The sequence below is a fragment of the Fragaria vesca genome, linkage group LG3 (genome assembly GCF_000184155.1).
Source record: "Fragaria vesca subsp. vesca linkage group LG3, FraVesHawaii_1.0, whole genome shotgun sequence".
Taxonomy (NCBI): domain Eukaryota; kingdom Viridiplantae; phylum Streptophyta; class Magnoliopsida; order Rosales; family Rosaceae; genus Fragaria; species Fragaria vesca.
The window spans coordinates 11,200,532-11,221,422 of NC_020493.1; the positions used below are offsets into that span (position 1 = coordinate 11,200,532).

General features: G+C 36.0%; 4 protein-coding genes and 1 non-coding gene across 6 annotated transcripts; 4 read left to right on the forward strand and 1 right to left on the reverse strand.

The window, feature by feature from the left end:
• Positions 1 to 802: 802 nt before the first annotated feature.
• Positions 803 to 7,673, forward strand: LOC101298500. The gene is made up of 12 exons (XM_004295633.1): positions 803 to 937; positions 1,247 to 1,438; positions 1,889 to 2,098; positions 2,230 to 2,319; positions 2,904 to 2,981; positions 3,077 to 3,241; positions 4,077 to 4,355; positions 4,704 to 4,987; positions 5,496 to 5,658; positions 5,936 to 6,285; positions 7,154 to 7,225; positions 7,312 to 7,673. Exons 1-12 carry the CDS (start codon positions 803 to 805, stop codon positions 7,328 to 7,330), a joined length of 2,037 nt encoding a protein of 678 aa, XP_004295681.1. The 3' UTR covers positions 7,331 to 7,673.
• Positions 7,674 to 9,215: 1,542 nt separating this feature from the next.
• Positions 9,216 to 11,297, forward strand: LOC101296186 (receptor-like serine/threonine-protein kinase At1g78530-like). The gene is made up of 5 exons (XM_004294134.1): positions 9,216 to 9,431; positions 9,525 to 9,863; positions 10,066 to 10,320; positions 10,419 to 10,552; positions 10,825 to 11,297. Exons 1-5 carry the CDS (start codon positions 9,296 to 9,298, stop codon positions 11,014 to 11,016), a joined length of 1,056 nt encoding a protein of 351 aa, XP_004294182.1. The 5' UTR covers positions 9,216 to 9,295; the 3' UTR covers positions 11,017 to 11,297.
• Positions 11,298 to 11,498: 201 nt separating this feature from the next.
• Positions 11,499 to 15,078, reverse strand: LOC101296469 (chalcone--flavonone isomerase 2-like). Its single transcript, XM_004294135.1, has 5 exons — positions 14,654 to 15,078; positions 13,426 to 13,527; positions 12,469 to 12,624; positions 12,168 to 12,382; positions 11,499 to 11,982 (listed from the first exon to the last, which is right to left on the reverse strand). The coding sequence occupies exons 1-5, from the start codon at positions 14,877 to 14,879 to the stop codon at positions 11,824 to 11,826; spliced, it is 858 nt and encodes a 285-aa protein (XP_004294183.1). The 5' UTR covers positions 14,880 to 15,078; the 3' UTR covers positions 11,499 to 11,823.
• Positions 15,079 to 15,363: 285 nt separating this feature from the next.
• LOC101296753 lies at positions 15,364 to 16,995 on the forward strand. Of its 2 annotated transcripts, none has more exons than XR_184231.1 (3): positions 15,364 to 15,594; positions 15,688 to 15,798; positions 16,644 to 16,995. It is a non-coding gene; the product is annotated as an uncharacterized LOC101296753 (transcript). The 2 variants fall into 2 exon arrangements; XR_184232.1 differs by having other exon boundaries at positions 15,389 to 15,587.
• A 1,746-nt stretch (positions 16,996 to 18,741) lies between these two features.
• LOC101298783 (glucan endo-1,3-beta-glucosidase-like) lies at positions 18,742 to 19,641 on the forward strand. The gene is made up of 4 exons (XM_004295634.1): positions 18,742 to 18,796; positions 18,903 to 18,928; positions 19,029 to 19,263; positions 19,616 to 19,641. Exons 1-4 carry the CDS (start codon positions 18,742 to 18,744, stop codon positions 19,639 to 19,641), a joined length of 342 nt encoding a protein of 113 aa, XP_004295682.1.
• Positions 19,642 to 20,891: the final 1,250 nt, after the last annotated feature.

Consider the following 20,891-nt stretch of genomic DNA (forward strand, 5'->3'; position numbering starts at 1 on the left):
CTTTTTGACATTTTATAGACATCATTTTAGCAGTTTGTAATTTGATGTTGATGCCATGAACTCATTGTTCCATTTCAACTCACAAGAACAACTTTTGAGTATTGAGTCATTATGGACTTGATGACCTTATTTCGAGAAGAAATAACTAAAGGGGACAAAGCCTTCTCTCTAGCTAGTTAGAATGAAAGACTCAAAACCCAACCGGGATCTGTTTGTCGGCGCCTTTAATTCGATAACTATTGAGCCTAACGGGGGACAAGAGAAAATCAAAAGAAAATAATGTTGATAAATTTGAAACAATTATGTTAAATTGGAAGTTTTTTATAGTTCGAGTCTCAACTCCTACTAGTTTGTGATCAACAGATTTGAGGGGCCTTCGGCTTCGTACGTTTGCGATAGGAGATTAGTATAGCTTTGCTTGGATACTCATGGATCTCGGTTAAATGTTAATTGGGTGGATGTACGTATTACTAACTTGCTAATGTAATTGAGGAGGCTTACTTCTCACTTCTAATAAAAAAAAAACATTAGGAGCTCTCTCATTTTTGATTAACCGCTGATATGACCTCATTAACTAGTTTTCCCTCAACTCCACGTACTCCATAGCGCACCAGATCGTAACCCATCTCAACCACAACTGCAACAGAACCAAACCGTCAAGTTGACAGCAGTCGCCAAAAAGACTTCTTCACAGTTCACAGTTTGACACAAACACAAAGAGAGTCTTGTTCTTCTTCTCAAGGTTCTCCACCTTCCAGAGAAAAAGCAACGAAACTCAGTTGAGTTTGAGCTTCTGAGACGAATGGCTACTAAAAGTGACGAATATCTGCCGCTTAAGGATTTCCGAGTCGAAATTGACGACAAACAACCAACTTTCTCCGTCTGCTTTTGGCTTTACCTCTCTTCCTCCACCACCTTCCCCGCCACACTCATTCAGGTCTTCAACTACCCCCCATTTCCCTTTTCCTCTTTCTTTTCTCTATTTTTCGTTGCCTATTCTAATCTTTTGGGTACTAGGATCGGCGCCCATTTCTCTTCTTTGTTCTTCTTGAATGATCACTTTTTCTATGGCCTTTGGAAATATATTGTACCATTTTGAAGTGACCCAAGTGCGTTTTTTAAAGTTTCATTGCTTTAGGAACTTTTTTCAGCGTTCTGGTGATTTTGTTCACAATTTGCTTGAATTTGTGTTCTTTGGATTATTTTCAAGAGTGGAATTGATGGTTTATTGTTTGGTGTGCCACAGGTGCATTCAGGTGCCGCAGGAAATTCTCCTTTTCTTGTTATAAGAGAAAACAAGAAATTGAGGCTTTACTTGATGGGACTCTTACCCAGGAAAGCTGCTGATCAATGTGGTTCCGCTTCGTTGTCTGAAGTTCCGCACATTGATGTGTGGAGTCAGTTTCCTATGGAGAAATGGGTTCATGTTGGATGGGAGGTATGATTGTATTAAATGCTTAAACATGTACTGATTTCCAGCATTTCATTGCGGATGAAGATAAGGAGTGGTAGGGGAGTTTTGATATAAGAAGCTACTAATATTGTTATATCTATATGAATCCAAGAGTTCATTTGCTAAGATACGGGATTCAAAATCCTATAACGCAATGCTGTAAGAGGAAGAAGACAGAAAGGTTGAATTATCCAATGAGATTAGAAGAATTTAGTTAAGAAAATGGTAATACTCTTACATAAGAGGTTGAAGAGGGAAAAAAAGGATATCTTTGTATTTGAAACCTGAAATGTACCTTGTTGTGGCTTAAGGCGTGATTGATTGATTGCATTTCCCTTTGCATAGTAGAAGTAGTGGGGTTATGCCTTAATAATAGCATTGGTAACACACTAGTTAAAATATACAAGATGTTCATAGTTTTCGAATCCATTTTAGGTTTCTTCTGATTTTGTACGGCTGCATATTGATGGCGAGGATGTCGGAAACAAAGATATCTCTTCTTTGTTCAACAAAGATTCCATTTCAACTGGGTTGTCAAAAATTTCCTTGGCTTTTTGTGGTGGAGATGGCAACAATATGCAGGGTTATGTCCATCATCCAAATATTTTGCCTTTGACCTCATCTATTATGGAGTACTTTGCCAAGGTGTGCAGTATTTGTGCACATTGTGATTCTGTACTGGATTCTTTTAATGTACATCTCAATTGTCTATTCAATTTGTTTCCCTGTCCACCAAAAATTTGTTTATTTACTTAGAAACATTTTTTTCATGCCAGGACCCACCTCTACAATTATCTTTTGATAATTCCTCTGTTTCTGAGATTGAAGAATTGAGTAATGGTGTTTGGAGTATTGTTGGTGGAAAGGTTAGTTTGACTGTTCTGAGTTATATTTTTACTGTTATTTGACTGTATCCTTAAGGGACTAGGTTATAATGTCCAATTTATTGAATTGACTTCAGTAATTTTTCGTTTAATACACAAACTGCCCTTTCCCCTCATCAAATTTTGGCTGTCTTTTGTACCAGCTATGTTTTATCAACTGCTCTGGCTGTAAATTCACTGGATTTTAAAGATTCAACCTTAACATGTTTTGTTCATGTTACTTATTTTAAAGCATCATTTTCATTGACCATTTAAGAAAACCTCTCAAATTTCAAAGGACTAATTGTGAATGTTCTGTGACATAATTCTGCTGAATCTTTTGAAGCGCTGGATTATATAGGTTTTTGTGTAAAAGAAGTATATCCATTTTTGTGCAGACGCTAAAAGTGAGCATTTAGGTGAATAACTGAAGTGATAGTTCTATGAATTGATTACACTGATACAAGTTGTAGAATATACCTGTATACCAGTACTGGTTGATGCATGATATATTGTGACAGGCATCTATGTATTCTCAGTGAGATATCTTCTAGTTGGTATTCACTCTTTTATCTAACTTACAACAGGCATCTTGTCGTAGGATATTTTCACTGGATGTTGTACTGCTGGATGCCTTTTCCCATACTATAAACAAGGAACTGGAGGTTTGTCTAGATTTTTAAGACTGTACATCTTTCGAAATTTCATTTTCAACATTGACAGTAATATTAGCGTGCACAATACATTGCTTCTCTTACAGGTTATTGCTTCCCTTGCGTATTATGACAATGGGGCACATGTGGACAAGACAAGTGATGGAGAACCTCCCCTGTTGGCAATCCATGATGGGATTGAATTTGCTTCTTGTGATAGACCAACCAAAGTTGTGCAAGGGCGTGCATCTTTCAAGCTCAAGATATCTCAGGTACTGAGATAGAGAATAACATAGCTTAGGTAGTAGGTACCCTCTTTCAAGATATATGACTCATATGAGGTTCTTCCCATATACATTGGCCATACACTCATCATATCAAGTATTGACAGCATTAAAAGTCTCTTATCTAAAGGTATATATAGGCCTACAATATTAATATTTTGTGAATATTAGTATATTACTGTGTTCTAGAAACCTGATATGGGTTATTTCAATATTTAATACCTTTCTATCAGTATATGATATCAAATATGAGGTTTTTTGTCAAGAAAAATTTTGCTCATATTTTTGAGAATGACAACATTAGTCCTAATTAATGCATTGGGCAGCATAACCAATGCAATGTACCTCATTTGCTTTGACTGTTGAATAATCAGTCATGGAGGAATATAGAATTGCTTGGCCCATCTTATACATGCTTTTGTTTCTGCATTACTAGACAAGATTACGTATCATTTACTAGACATACTAAACTGACATAAATTCTGCTTATGAAGCAATTATTCTCGGTGTGGGCTTTAACTTGAATGTGTAATTTATCAGAGATGAGCTTTGGTTTGATATGCTCAAATATCATTTGAAACATACTTGTTCTTGCGTGTGTGGTGTCTGAAGTATTTTACTACAAACTAAGTCATGTAACTGCCAACAGCTGGCATTGATGATGTTCCCTCTCGTTTAGCATCCTTGTTTTATTCTTGAGAGTGTTCCAAATTATGAGGCAAGGAGGACTGTTTTGATGAACTAAGAACCACTTAGCTGACTATTGTTTTCATCTTCTGCAAGAACTTATTATCGTTTATTGTATTCTTCTGTCTAAATTCAGCTTTCATCCAAGTGCGATAATCGGTTGTTTCGGATAATATTTCAAATACCAAATTGGGAAAATTATCCTTTTCTCAAGGCATTCACCCCTCCAATTCGTTGTGTCTCACCGAGCCATAATGCTGTGGTCTCCTCTATCATGTTGGGAAGATCACCATATGCACCGCTCAATGTATATCAACCATTGGGGTTAGATGATAAAGCACTAGAACTTCAGAACATTTCTGCTCCTGAGGACAAACTGAATCCATCACCAAAACGATTGAAATTGGGTAATCAGGTATTCACCTTTTACTCCTATATTGATAATTGAGTTCCATGGTAAGTAATATGATATTAGATGCTTTTGTTTAAATTTCTACTAATTTCTGTTGTAAATAATACTATCCACATTTTTGATAAGCAACGATAACATATTTTCTACATTATTGACTAGGAAGTGTATATAGCCATTTAGAGTTGAATTTACTTCAATTTGGTCTGTAGGTGTTGTGAGTGTTTGATTTTCTTTTCTTGTATCATGGTCTTATCCTATTCCCAAAAGCTATGCAACCTTTAGCAAACATCTTCTAAGATGACGATAATATGTGGAAATATGTGATTCTTAGAGAGTTGTATTGAAAATCAGGTTGAAAATGCTTTTGTGAAAAATTTGGTGGGGAGAGCCAATAACGTGGAAGAAGTAGATGACTCCCGATCCAATTCAGAGAATCCTGAAGCAAGAAACTCAACTCTCAAGAGTACATCAAGTAGTAGAATTCCAATGTCGGATGTGACCGTTTTCAAATACTGCCTCGCAGGATTAACTGAGAAAAGTCTTCTGCTCAAGGAGATTGCAACCTCTGCTTCTAATGAAGAACTTCAGGATTTTGCCCATCAGGTTTCATTGTATTCAGGATGTTCACACCACAGGTAATATACTTGAGTATCGTGTGAAATTAACATGTACTACTATATATTGGAGTTAAAATAGATATATGATGGTGTCTGGCATGATATTTGTGATTTCTGTACATTATGACAAAAACATAGAAATCTTTTTTGAGCTTATTCAATGTTCTTTATTTATTGAATCCATAGGTTGCAAGTAGATTTTTCAGTGAAAAGTTAGCTCATTCTAAATCCAAAAACTAGCTATATGTTCGTCTTCTTCATTCAAAAAATAAATAAAATAACTAGCTGTATGTTTCTCTTTCTATGCATCCTTCCTATATCATGATCTAAATTTCGAGTAAGAAGACATGATGTTCCTTAGCTCAGGGTCACTAGTGACTGATCATGTAGTCACTAAACCTTTTTATATCTCTTTTCAGTTCATACTGGAGGTAGAACAAAGTTCCCAGTAAAAACAAAAATGAAAAAGTAAAATTTGTCATTATGCTGCTAGTGAATATCCTTTATCTTTCTTTCCTCCACTCAGGCACCAAATAATAATGGCAAAGAAATTGGTCGAGGAAGGAACGAAAGCTTGGAAGTTGATCTCACAAAATAGTGACCAGGTTCAATGGGAGAGTGTGGTTTTAGAAATTGAAGAGCAATTCATGAAGATTGCTTGCTGTAGTTCTAGATCTCTCACAAAGCAGGTCTCTCTCTCTCTCTCTCTCTCTCTCTATCTCTATCTCTCTATGCCTGTGTGTGTGTGTGTGTTTTCAGTCTTCATCTATTCATACCAGGGTTCTATTTTACTGTGTATACTGCACAATGGGAGCTCAAAAATGGGATGCAAGTTCTAGCAATAAATTTTAAAATTTGTAATTGAATTGCTGGATTTCCATAAGTATAATTCACAGTTGCAAGTGTGAAACCATATTGTAGAAATAATTTCCTGCAAAAGATTTTGAGTCTCGTTTATTGTTCAAGGACTTTGAGCTGCTAAAGAGAATTGCTGGTTGCAAAGAATATCTGGCGCAAGAGAACTTTGAAAAGATGTGGTGTTGGTTATATCCTGTCGCTTTTACATTATCAAAAGATGGGATAAATACAATGTGGAGTTCAACATCACCCAAGTGGATAGAAGGATTCATTACTAAGGAAGAAGCTGAATCTTCTCTTCAACCTTCAAGGGGTTTCCAGGAACCTGGTACATTTGTACTTCGATTTCCAACTTCAAGGAGCTGGCCTCATCCAGATGCTGGGAGCTTAGTTGTGACCTATCTTGGCAGCAAATGCACCATTCACCACAAACTTATTTCCCTGGATACTATTGCTAGGTGTGTATTTCCTTTCTTCCCTCCCTGTTTTTATAGATATGCTGGCATACTTCTCTATATAAAAGTTATTGGATTGGATCTCATTGTCTGCTCATTGGATAGCTAAGCCATGTCCAAAATCTGAAAGAGAGGTCGAGAGGCATAAAATAATAAATTTTGAAGCAACAGTAATGCATAGGGTATTCAGCAATTTAAGTTGGATGGAGGAAGGAAATGACATGATCAAATGATAAAATCGTTTGTTGCCATTTAAGTTGACCAACTTGAATAGGTAGGAAATGACATGATTCTTATTATTGCTGTTTATCGACCTTTGTACAGGGCGGTTTCTTGATTAGTGGATAGCTGAAGTACTCTTGGCAATCTATTGAAATATTTGAGTCCTTGCTAACTGAGGTAGTGTCGCAACATGTGTGACAATATAGGACCTGTTGAGAGATTATGAAAAGTAGAGAACCTAAAAGATGAGAATAATATGTTGGGATAAGATAGAGATGGACATTAATATGTTTGTCCAGATTCTATCTTGTTTATCATATTTTCAATTTCTTAATTGTAACATGTTGCCAACATTCGGTACTTCTCCTGATCATGTTCTTGGTCTTATCATAGATTTATCTGTTGAATTGAATATATTGTGTTCTCAGTCATACTTCATTACTTCTACCATGTTAGAAGGAAGGAAAGTTACCGTAAGATGATTTGTTTAATGATTTCTTAGGTAAGCCTTATAAAATTGGGTGATTGTTACTTGTGGCAAATGATTTGAGATGACAATTGTTGGAAATCTAAAATTAGCAATTATTTGGGGTAACGACCGGGCAATTTTTGCTTGAATTTACTGAAAACTATTGCTGTCTCCTTGTAGTTCTGAGGAAAAGAACACAAAGCCTTTGCAAGACATGCTTCTTGTAGAGCCCGAACTCTCTCGATTGGGAAGGCAAGAAATTCTTACTTTATCCTAACTTCCGGGTGAAAGTTCTACATTCTGCTTCGATTGATGTCTGATCGTATATAATTTTGCAGGATAACAAGAAGTCACTGAGTTCGCTGGGATGTCTTAGTACTATTCCGTTTTTGGGCAACAATGTGTTCCATGTATTAAAACGGGTATGTATACATGTAGTTCTTGCCATCATCAAACCAAAATGGAATTAATGTCCATTGTGTACAAGCATGGTCACCAAGAGAGTTGAACTCGGTTATTAGTTAGTCACACAGCTAGGATCAGCACTTCCCTGTAAATTTAAAGACCACATGAATACTCACATCTGCTTGTCATATTGTTGGGTCAGAAGAATGTCTAAAGAATTATGAAAGACCTGGTTATAGAAAATTAAATTCATAAATTACATAAAACAATCAAATGGGGTGGATGAGTGGATCATTGACTCTGTAACTCTATCAAAGGAGTGAATGCATAAATAGGGTTTAAGAAGGAAAATAATTGTCTTTTGAATGCATTGATTTTTCTTTTTTTTTTTTTTTTTTTTTTCCTGTAACTTGAATTTATTGAAAAAAATCACAATACCAAAGTCCAAATAGTACAACAAAGAACACAGCGAAACTAAACAAAACCAAAGAAGAAAGAGAACTAGACTACTAGCAAAAGGAATGTTAAAAACATGTGTCTTCAGCGACGACATAGCAGCAGAAGCATGAAAGGTAGAAAGGGAAAGATAATGGATTACACATGACATGCGCAATGTATGAGAAAGAAAGGAGGGAAAGATGCGAGGGGATGGTAATGCTTGTGATATATGTAACGTTCAATTAGGCTTTGGTTAAGGAATTATTACCAATAATATTCATATGGGGGATTCCTTGTATATGTCTGAGCAAGCATTACTTCTTTGAGTTGATGATCAATCCTCGCATATTCAGGTTCCTTGGCAATAAGGTCTGCCTCGTTCATGATGGGATGCCCATATATTGCCGGCGGTGAAGCTATCACATCTCGTCAACCGAGTTTCATCTTTCTGTTTCCTCGTGAAACATGGATGTCTTTCATTTCTAAAATATCTATGATGATGGCACATACGATTATACGAATGATATGATATCTCTTGCTACTACTCGAGCATATATGTAATGGTAGAGTGATGGACAATATTTCCAAAATGCAATGCTCAACATTGCTCATAACTTTTAATACAATGGACTTAATTGGGCTTTATCCTTTTCCATTCTATAACTCTGACTGTTTTTTTTTTTTTTTGTAGAAAAGAGAAAATCCTTTATATTATAAAATTCAGATTTACAAATCATGGGAGCAACCGGTCCCTACCTGAAATACCAACATTTACGGTCGACAAGAACTGATTGGGTTCAACTGTAACAGTTTACATGCTCTGCATTAGCGAACCAAGGGGCCGTAAGCTATGAAGCCCCCAAACCAATTCTAATTTCATATTTTCGATCATGATCTGATCGAGAGGTTATCAAGTCCAAGGTGCATAAGTGCATATACATAATGCAGATACACAGAGAAGAAAGATGACAGTAGAGAGGAAAGCGAGTAACCAAAGTTGTTTTCACACTTTAGACTTCACAGCTGTGCTTTCTATCCCAAAAATGGAAAGCACATTTTGGTCTGTGAATTCTCAACTTCCACATAAATGGGAAAGGACAAGTGACAACTTCAAATTTCACATGATGCATCCCCATTTCATACTTATCGTCTTCACCTTTAATAATTTTGGGTTGATAAAAGTTTGGTTGTTGCCCTGCTACCCATTTTAGGCTCTAGTAGGCTTGTTCAGTTCATGTTGATGACCTCTCAAATTGGTATAAGTGTAAAACTAATGCATGTAGGACCCATTAATGCACTAATATGTGTCAAAATTTCAATGATCCAACAGCACTTTGTGTCTGTTAATCATTAAAGTTGAATTGCACAGTATAAAGTATGGATCCTCATCTTAGACTTTAGTTCTACTACTATTTATGCACTCTCTTCTGGTTTTGTAACTCTTTCTGAGAAAACAGAACTTTGCTCAAGTTGAATCAGATGGGAAATGCTTTGATTCTAGCATTCTACATAACCATATGCTGTATTGCTTTTGTAATATCGAAGATCATAATCGCAGTCCTCATCTATAGGCGATGGAAGAGAAAGCACTTGGTTTTCGAACATGGCTTCTCAGGTATAGAGATAGTTGAGAACTCCATGAAATATGCGCATTGGAAACTGGAGGTAGGATATATGCTAACTGATGTGTTATTATGTGATTTTACAGGTGGGAAAATGGTTTTGTTCAGGGCACCAGTTATGCAATCTCTCAAATCAGATGTGTTCTTAAAGAAGACACTGAAGTTGAGCAACAAGGACATCATTGGCTCTGGAGGGTATGGGACAGTTTATAAGCTTACAGTCAATGAGACCATGGCCTTTGCTGTGAAGAGATTGAACAGAGGAAGTGCAGATAGAGATCGAGGATTTGAGAGAGAACTCGAAGCCATGGGGGATATAAAGCACCGGAATATTGTGACTCTTCATGGATATTACACTGCTCCACATTATAATCTTCTCATATATGAACTGGTAGCTAATGGAAGCTTGGATGGAGTTCTTCATGGTATGTGTGTTGGTTCGATTTCTAAGAATTTTACATTTGAGTTTCAGCATTAGTTTTGTTTGCCCTACTTGAAAAGTGCAAATGAAATGCTCAGAATTCACAAGGAACACCAATAAAAGTTTAATTTCTTAAAGTTTTTCAATTCCATGCTCATTAATCAACTCGTTCATTAATTCTGTGTCTACTGTACATTACGATGCAGGAAGATCAATGACCAACAAGCGTTTGGATTGGCCGGCCAGATACAAAGTAGCACTAGGTGCTGCAAGAGGAATATCATACCTTCATCATGATTGCATCCCTCATATAATCCATAGAGATATCAAGTCAAGCAATATATTGTTGGATCAAAACATGGAGGCTCGAGTGTCTGATTTTGGGCTGGCAACTTTGATGGAACCAGATAAGACTCATGTTTCAACTCTTGTTGCTGGAACTTTTGGATACTTAGCACCTGGTACGGTTATGCATTTTCAGTACCACAAAAAATGACTATATTGCTAGTAGATTATTTTGTGTATTCGTACATGAGACAATGGAAACTATTCTCTGCAGAATATTTTGATACCGGAAGAGCAACAGCAAAAGGGGATGTTTACAGTTTTGGAGTGGTTTTACTAGAGCTTCTAACTGGAAAAAAGCCTACCGATGAAGCATTTGTTGAGGAAGGAACAAAGCTTGTGACATGGGTAAGTTATGAACAGATATCAGAGATTCACCATGGATACGTTGATAAATATAAAAGATTTCGGGGTTTTAAAAGTTTTACAGGGGAAAGAGTAGTCTTTGAAAACCAACTTTTGCTGTTACCATAGGCTAAGTTTAGAAGAAAAAAATTCATTAGCTTTCATATTTTATATTCAATCAATATACTGTCTTCTTCCTTGATTATTCTCACTGTAATTTTTAAACAAGTTATGTTCAAATTGATCGGCAACTAAATCGGTTAACCTTGTTGCAGGTGAAAGCGGTTGTTCAGGACAAGAAGGAGGAGTATGTACTTGACAATAAGTTAGGATGTTGTCCAGAGGACGAGATTAACAGTGCCTTTAGCATTGCATTAATGTGCCTTGAACCAGAGCCTTCCAAGAGGCCTACCATGGCTGAGGTTGTCAAGATGCTTGAGCAGATTAGAAGTGATAAAGTTCTATAAATCATACTATTATTGTCTCCTATTTGCACCAACAAAGAAGAATACGGTTCTTTGTTCAAGAAGATCTATTGATTGGATCCATCTATTTATGCTCTTCCTATAATGGAGCCATAGCATTGTCACCAAGAGCTTTCTTCCATCTCTCAGATGTTCAGAGATGATAGGCAATTGCAAAATTCTTTGTTATAGTCTTTTGGTTCTTCTTGTAAGCAATATTTCTTTTGTAAAGTTCTCAAGAGGCTTAATTAATTTGGAGGAATATATCCCTAATTTTCCATGAAGTTAGACAAGTCTCCAACCTGATATCATGAATTATTGATATCCTGGTGCCTTCAACTTGCTCCACCCTTATACTCTCGATATTCTTAATACCAAAACTACTTAGCTCTAGCCATGAAGCCATCAAAACAATTTTAGGACCTTGTTTACATGATCATATCCGGGGACCTTGTTTACATGATCATATCCGGGGGTTATATATGAGGGGCAACTAGTTGTTTTTTTTTTTTTTTTTTTTTTCTCTATAAAAATTTGAAGATTGTGCTAGATAAATGAGTCATTCAAGAGAACAAAGAATTGTTAAGAAGGATCACACAAATTTACTTGCATCCACCAAGTAACCTTTTATATTATTTTGAAAATATACATTCTTGATTCTTCAATTTCTTGGTAAAAGTCAAAGGTACATATGCAGTTACATAGAAACAGATCTAGTGACGTTTTGATTATCAGCTAAGCTAACTCATACAAACAAATGAAACAATCAAAGAACCAAGATGCCCCAAATGAAATACTAACTTGTGGCATCTACTTGAGGACTGATTCCAATCCGGTTGCAACAGAAGCCTTTAAGGTAGGAGAAACAGGAGTGTCTCCAAAGAATACATCAAAAAGCACCGAACTCACGTTTTCTGATTCTATTGTAGCATCCACACTAGACGGAAGCCCATTAGATGAGATAGAAACCTGAATGTCACAATAGATGTAACTGGATAAGAATGTGTGCAGGTAAAAAATGTGACAGGGTATGGAAGGCTTAAGTCAATGATGTTTTAAACAGAAAAAAGTGTTAGAATATGTCAAGAGAAAAATTTAAAAGGAAAGCTTTAGTTCACATCCATAAGAAAGTTCACTTCCAAATTCAGACTTACAAGCATTTTGGAAGCCTGCAGCCAAGTCAAAAATATGAATGTTCCCTTTTTAAGGGGTTGCCCTTCGAAGGTACTGCGAAATGTGGACAGTGCAGACTCATCAACAGGAGTGGGTGATTTGATTCTTGGAGAGATGGCATCATTCAAGGCATCCCAGAATGTTTTCCCATCAACATCTCTAACCAGAATAATCTGTAATGATTTCTCAGAAGGAGCTGTGATAATAAGCATAATGTTAGCAACCTCTGCGTGCGAGTGTCAGTGTGCTGACAAGGAAAATGCATATACTTTAAGATATTACATTGAAACATGGAGCTGAACAGGGATGGATCCTTTTGAATCTCAGCAGCTGGTCTTCCTTTCCAAGCATTCAAGTTATTTAAGATGGACTGATTTACGTATAATCCCGCAGCATATACTTTAACGCCAATAATTGCGAAGACTTTTTCCCTGTATCCTGGAATCATTGCCAACACTAGAGTTATATGCTTAAAGCATTGTAGAATGTAGACACAAAAACTAAAAGCCGCTCAAATCGCAGAACTTTAAAGAAGAAAAAAGTACAAAACTTCATTTGAATGCATGATCTATTTCTGTATCTTTTGGGTGGTACGCTGGAAGTCTATAGTGTGAAGACCCCTCCCCCATCCAACAACCACATGATCAAGAGATTGCAGAAGCGGGGGCGAAATCTATTTTGCACCAAAAAGGAGACAATGTTATAGAGGAGGCCAAACATCTTGGTTTAGTAATATTTCATTTGTTAAAATCTGTTCTCAGGCTAATTTTCTAAACTTTCATTTCAGGTCTATAATAACAGGCAGCAACTATTTCCTTTAGTTTTCAAATGTCATATACTCATTAAAATTCCCTTTTTTTACCTAGTTTCAATAGTGCACCTAGTAGTTTTCATATCTTTTCTGAGAAAAGAATGAGCTAAACATAAAAAAAAAAAAAAAATATCATTATTGGTACCTGACTTATCAAGTAAAAACAGAAAAGGACGGCATAAATGACTAAATGAGAGAAATGGGATCAATCTCAGTTGCTAATGACATACATGAGATCAATATTAGAAACAATTTTCTCACATGCTACATAGCACATCCCTACACCTGTATTTTCTTTCAGCGTTATCTTTTCTGTTACATGAAACATGAGACATAGAGGCTTATCTCTCCAGTTCTGACTTGTATATCAAAATTCAACTAATGAAATCATTCTTTTCGTCACATTGATGTGATATGAAGCAACTAACCAGTTCCAAGCAATGCCAATGAACTTGAGCACCCAGGCAAGCTCACAGATGTTTGAAATCTCACATTGGTAGCAGGCTCCTCTATGTATTCTGCACTTTCAACTGCATTTTTGGTTTTAGTGAAATACATCAGAGTTTGTAATGAATAAAGAAGAATGTATGAGTGTTTGAAATGGAACACAAAAAAAAAGTGAATGTTTGCATATCAAAACTTAATACAGTATCAAAATTGAACTCTGTTCACTAGAACTAGGACTTTCGGAAAGGAAACCTCTTTCAAGTTACTAAAATCAGTAAAATGGAATCCAATGTTTCTAAGTTCTAACAGAGTAAATCTTTACTGAATTTCTTCAGAACAAAAGAATTTTACTTCTGAGAGTAGAAGCTTACATATAGCGGAATCGATTACCGCTGCTCATTTTGTTCTATTTACTATCTACAGAAAACATTGATGGAGCACAAACCTTTCCATCTAAAACCATTATGGGGGTATAGTAACCATTGTGAAGCCCATTTTAATTCTAATTACTATGATGATGGCTGATTTTATCCGACTTTAGAGTAATTCATAAATTAAGAAAAGGAAAGTCTAACAAGCAAAATATCGAGGTTTGGCATAGAGCAGTGCATAGAGGGCAAGTAACAAACCTGCCAGCATAGAAAGGTGATAACCAATATAGAAAGGTTTCTCTATAAATTGTCCTCACATTCTCAAGTACACATTTTTGACATCACAACATAAAGATTGTAAATACCAGGCCTTTGTTATCTTCCCAGGATTCAAGTTAACCTGATTGCCTAATTTCCAACCAAACTGAGCAGCCATGGTGTCCTCAAAGTTCAACCTAATTATTCCAAGTTTTAACAACTTCACCAGACTCTGAAATTTAGTATAATTCTGATCCATAAGCATACAATTGTCTGAAGTTACCGGTTTTCAGAAATCAATTGACTCTCAATTCAACTAGGTTCTCTTGTAGTCCTCTCCATATCACATTTGCAATGTTTCTACTTTTTACCATATAGTTTCATGAGTCAATAACACTTCCCACAAACCCAATTTTGTATTTTAAGTTAAAGAAAGTGATAATACTCCAAAGTCTATCCCTTTATCATGGCAACTGAATTTCAAAGAAACAAATTTTCAAACATTCAACTTCACATAGCATCAGATTGAAAACAAATCAAGTAAAAAAAGTTCAACATGATATGAGAAAGTTGGACTGACCTGAAGATGAGGAAGCATTTAAAGGGAAACTGGTTCTGGTCTGAGCTCTACTGTCCTTTTGAATAGAAAAGAGAGAGCAAGACTGATGATGGGTTTGGGAAAGCAATACATCTGGAGTTGAGATTCTGGTCAGAAACCCAATTCTGGGTTTTGAGGAGATAAATTTTCGGGTGTGAATAGGTAGTTGGAGCAATGCTGGAGAGCAAATTGCTTCAGCTTCAAACATTCTTCAAGTTCTGGTCCAACTGATTGATAAACAGAGGAGATGTTTCTGTTTTGGCCAAGGAAAGAGGCAGTCTTTTGAGAACTGAACAAGGTGGGTTCAAGTTCAACAGTACTCTGCAGAGAGTTCTGTACTTGTTTCACTTTTATCCCAACCAGATTGCTTGGCTGTCGCCGAGCCTAATATCAAGAAATTGGATCCCGTAACTTCTCAATTTCCGAAACAAATTAAAAACAGAGACGAAAAGTTACCACGGTACAGTTTTATAAATGGTAAATTAGTCATTTCTTCAACAACCATATGTAATTTAGTGACACTCGCAGAATAACGTTAACTTTTTTTAGAAAATTTCATACGAGTCTTTTGAACATTTCATTAGCTTTAAGTCCACCCCATATTTTTTACTCTATTAAGTCCACATCAGAGACCAAATCCACTGGCCTAATTTTCTTCTGTACCTAAGATACCCTCGGCTACTAGCTTCTGTATTCTAACACGCTCAATCTCTCTTTATCAAAAAAAAAAAAAATCCCTCTCTCTCTCATTCAACTCCATCTCGCATAAAACGAGCTCCGGCAACATCCACACCTGGAGACGACGACGAAGAAGATCGGCAAGAAGCTACCTCGCCGGAGTCGAATCTCTCTAGATCAGAGCCTCACTTGAAGATGACGAAGATGCTCCTCCTCACCGTCACACCACCACCGCTAGGTCTCAAGTAAATCTCATTTTCCAATTCGTTTAAATTTGAACTTGAATCTGTAAATTTCGTTTACAGAAACCTCAATTTGATTGTTGCGTTTTCACGTAGTGGCTATTTGGCTGATGTCGATGAGTTATCGGTGGTGAGATCGGAGTAGGAAGGACTAAGATAATTGCCGAGATCAAAGGTTTTGTTGTGATTGCAAATGTAAAGCTTAAAGTGAGCCTTCGCTCTTTGATTCTATTCACTTTTTTTGAGCTATTTTTTGGCTAAGATGTGCAATTGTAGAATTGGTTGATGTGTAGTGATTTTAAACTTTAAAGCAAGTGCATTTCGTGAAGTGATGATATTGATAATTGGTTGATATGTAGTGATTTCAGAGTTTTGCTTGGTTTTGATTCTCTGCTAAATGATTTGTTGTTCTCAAGATTTGGATACCGGAATTTCTCTCACAGAAAGAGCTCGATTAGGGAGATTAATTAGGACTTCTGCTCCCACATAATGTCATTGTGTGTTTTGTGTTCAGTATATAAATGTCAGTTGCTTTTCATAATTATTACAGTATCTTTCTGCTAGTAAGATAGTATCTTTATGTGTTTTTGGTAGTATCTATGCATTTTTATTGTGTTCTATTGATATGGTCATAGTAGCTTTTTGATATTGTAATAGTAGCTTTCTATGTCTCTGGTAGTATCTCTTCAACATGATGTCAGTATCTTAGGTTTTCAATTCAGTAGCTCTATGTAACTATTATAGATTTATAGTAGTTTTCCATTACAGTGATAGTAGCTTTACGTTCCTATGTTAGTATCTTTCCAAGCTGATCTCAGTACGTAGCTTTTGTTTCAAAGCAGTACCTTTATGTAACTGCTGTAGTGGTTTTCCATCATAGTGATTGTAGCTTTCTGTGCCTATGTTAGTATTTTTTGAAGTTGATGTCAGTAGCTTTTCTATTTTCATAATTATTGGTTTTAAGATCTTTTATGTTTTCAGCGCAGCGAAACCTTGTCGTATTCTGTGTTCATTTCAAACACTAATATTTTGTTGTGATAATGTTACTGCAGAATTTGAAAATCATGTGAATTTGGATATTGATGCCTTCATCAACCAAGTGGACAGGTCATTCGGCCAAACAAGAAGTGTTTCAAATGAAGTCTCGTGCTGAAGGTGGATAAATTATGCATGTGGGTTTATCACCACTAAAAAACTAACAGTAGCTTTATAGTAGTTTTATACAACTACTGCAGTAGATTTCTGTAACTATAGTAGTAGCTTTGTACATAATAATATCATTTACTTTTTGTATCATTAAATATGTTTTTAGCCTCAATTGTAGTAGCATTTGAATGTTACCCGTATCCTCTACATTTTCACAATTTTTGTACATCTCTAAAAGTAACTTTCTCAACCTCTAGCAATATCTTTTGTTCTAATTGATAGTAACTTTTGTAAATGGTGGCAGTAGCTTTTGTTGCTAGCGGTAATATCTTTTATTGTCAGTGGTAGTAGCTTTTGTGGTCGTCAGAATTCTCACTGGAGGTCGGCCGGAAAATTCACCGGAGTTTGGCTGGAAAGTTCGCTGGAGATCAGCTGGAGACTTTTCATGGTTGTGGACTTTTTACATTAGATTTTGTTGCTATTAGAGTATTGGTAGTAGCTTTTGTTGCTATTCGGTAGTAGCTTTTTTTGCTGGTGGCAGTAACTTTTTTTGCTGGTGGCAGTAACTTTTTTTGCTATCGGTAGTATATTTTGTTGTCAGTGGTAGTAGCTTTCTTTGCTGGCGGTAGTAGCTTTTGTTGTCGGTAGTAGCTTTCTTTGCTGGCGGTAGTAGCTTTCTTTGTTGGTGGCAGTAGGTTTTTTTTTCTAACTGTAGTATCTTTTATTGTCAGTGGTAGTAGCTTTCTTTGTCGGTGGTAGTATCTTTTGTTGTCAGTGGTTGTAGCTTTTGTGGTCGCTCGAATCCTCACAGATGGTCGGTCGGAAAGTTCGTCGAAGGTCGGCCGGAGACCTCGCCGGAGGTCAACCGGAGACCATTTATGGTTGTTGACTTTTTACATTAGTGGCATTTTTGTAAATATAAGAGAGAAAATCTAATTTTTTGGTTGGATGGCAGTCTGTAATTTTGTTGAACTTTAATACCTAATATAAGACTCTATTTAGGCTTGGGTGGACTTGTATGAGTAAAAATGTTTAGGTGGACCTATATAGGAGAAAATGTTTCCAAGTGGACTTATATGTAATTGGCCCAACTTTTTTTGTATAAAAATGATCTCTTTGTCCAAATTGAGAAACTAATTGCATATCAGAGCTCTAAAATCGAAATCATTTTAGTTTTTAGGAAGCAAATTTGATGCCCACTTTTTGTTTTCATCTTATAAATTAATGTCACGTATTAGTTTAGAAGATTTTTAACTTTATTAGGGTTTAGGGCGTAAAACTAATTTTGTTGCCGATGCTCTTGTCAATTTAGGGCATAGCCATTCAAATATGTGCTGTTGAGAGGATGTTTTTCCTGTTGTTGTTAGACGTGCTTTGAGCTTCGACCTCTTAAGGACAGGCTACTCCAGATGTTTTTCTTTGTAATTTTAGTTTTTAGCATAAAAAAAAAAAAAATTAGGTTTGGTACGCCATACGCGTACCACGTTTAGATGATGGGCATTAGAATGGGCAAACAAGAGGAGGGCAGCAAATTTGCTCCCTTGTGCTTAACCCGAATAAATCATATGTATAGCTTACTAAAAACAGGTGAAATTAAATATGATTTTACCTTTTCTAGAGACAGTAAAAGGATAAGCTAAGGCATTCTATCTTGTCTTATTAATGGTAAAATACTAATCACTGATATGTGAAACCATGAGTTGGTGCTTACTTCGAGTCATTGATTTTGAAGTGCAAAGGACAATGATGTGAAGGAGACGCAAAGCCGCTTCACATTGTAAAGCTCCTTTCTTTGTCTCTTTTCAGTTTACTAATCCCAATAGCTGAGAATTCCAACCCAAAAGCTCCATTTTCATGCAATATAGCCGTTTTGCTTTCCTCAGCAACTCCTTGTTGAAGCCGTTGCCTTTTGCCATTCTCTCTCACTTTAAAAAGTCCTCCATTTCTGTGATCCTATCATCATTTTCATTTCATCAAAAGCTAAGCTAGCAGCCTGTGAATTCCATGGCTAAAGCAACTGATCTCACTCTTTTGCTCCTGCTCTTCTGCTTCAGTTCAGGTACTTTTACCTTTCACCCCTCTTACCAGTACAACCTGCAAAAGCTAAAGATTATCAGAATTTGGTAATTGCTGATTCATTTACATTTACTATTGTACTTTTGCAGAAATTTTGGTCATGGTAAATGGGGAGGTAACATATCCTGTTTCTCTAATATGGAACTTATCAACTCAAAGCCATATCTGCAGATTACATGTTAACCTGACTTGTTCATGCTGTTATGGAAATGCAGAAAACTTGGTGTGTGGCTAAACCTTCAACAGACCAAGCAACGCTTTTAGCGAATCTGAATTTCGCATGCTCTCACGTAGATTGTCGGATTCTTCAAGGTGGATGTCCATGCTCCTCTCCAGATAATCTCATGAATCATGCCTCCATAGCCATGAATCTATACTACCAAGCTAAAGGAAGGAACCAGTGGAATTGTGATTTTAGGTGCTCTGGTCTTATTGTCATGACTAATCCAAGTAAGTCGCATTTTACGGCAATCCAATTGCTATAATTCTCAATATATCAGTGTAAATTGTACCAAACAACACAAACTTAAGTGAATGAGATGTCACTTTTACTAGTCAATCACTATATAATCACATGAAGAAGACGGTGCATCGAAATTTTGAAGCTAGCACAATGAGGCAACCATCCTGAGTCCCTAAATACTCGTAACACCCAAATTGATACCCCTTTTACTTATATTTTGCACTTAAGTTCATCGATCGAGGTCCCAATTTTAGACATCATGCCCTCGGAATCTTTCATATCGATCAAATGAGTAGTGTCAACTGTTATTTCTGACCTCTGTTTGGTATTGACTTGCAGGTTATGGTGACTGCATCTATGCATAAGCATAACTTTTCGCACAAGAACTGCATGTACTCCTTCAAAGGAAAACTTGAAATATGCTATTTTGGTGATGTGGTGTGTTGAATGTATGACAATGTCACTAATAAATATGCAGCAGGGTGCTCTGTTAATCTGTAGGACTGTTAATTTGTCAGTTTACCTGAATTCTGTTACCAGATTTTGTTGCTTTCTGACAACAATAATATAGGCCAAAGAAAGAAGTGCTTTTGAAGGAAAAATTGACAAACATTTATAATGTGAACTAGTTGAAGATTTTTTTGTTCTTCACATCTTGACCGTTTAGTTTATTGGTAATTACGAGTAGATCATTTTTTTGTAAATTTTTAGTCATATTGAAAATCATTAAGACATTCATAAGTTGATTAACCAATTATGAACTTGAACGATTCATGTTTGACAGATTTGGTTCGTCCATTAATTTGATCAAGTTTGTTACCTTAACGATCATCAATTTGACTGAAAATTAAATTTGTAGAAGTGATCTACTCATATAGAACTAAAAACTGATGCCAAAATGTGATCGAAAAATGAGTTTTTTAAACCATAAACCGAAATGTCTTCAACTAGTCCTTATTATAGAGGTCATCATTAGAAGGACGCTCCTCTAAAATCAATATGCATTATGCAATATTCAGAATGTGATAATCTTGGTCTTATATGTTATTTCTGACCCCTTCCAAAAAAAAATGGTGGGTCTTATATGGATTGAAAACCTTATAAAGAACTCTCCATAATCAATTTACATAATAAACTAGACACACTATCTCTAATCGCACTCAAAAGTGGTGAAATAAAATCTTTTTTTTTTTTTGAAATCAATAATTTATTGCTCAACAATAGCCAGAAGACATATTATATCAGATGTCGCCTTCTACCTAATATGTTACAGTAGAAGCTTCAAGCACAAGACCTACACCTTCATTATTAATAAGCTCAATGAGAGCCTCGAACATAGGAAGAAAGACAACACTACCTAATTCCCGGACAAGAGAATACTAGCTGCCTAGATACCTCAATTGGTGTACACCTAGTCAAGGAGTAAAATATCCAAAATATCCTCGATATTTCCTTGAAATTTATGTTTTTATAATTACCGATATTAATTTTCATATCTTTCCGATATTTTATATTTAGTCTATTTTTGATCGAATATACAACTTTTAGATAAAATACTCTTAGATAAAATTTGGTAAAATTTCCATCGATATTATCTTGATATATCCATCGAGAT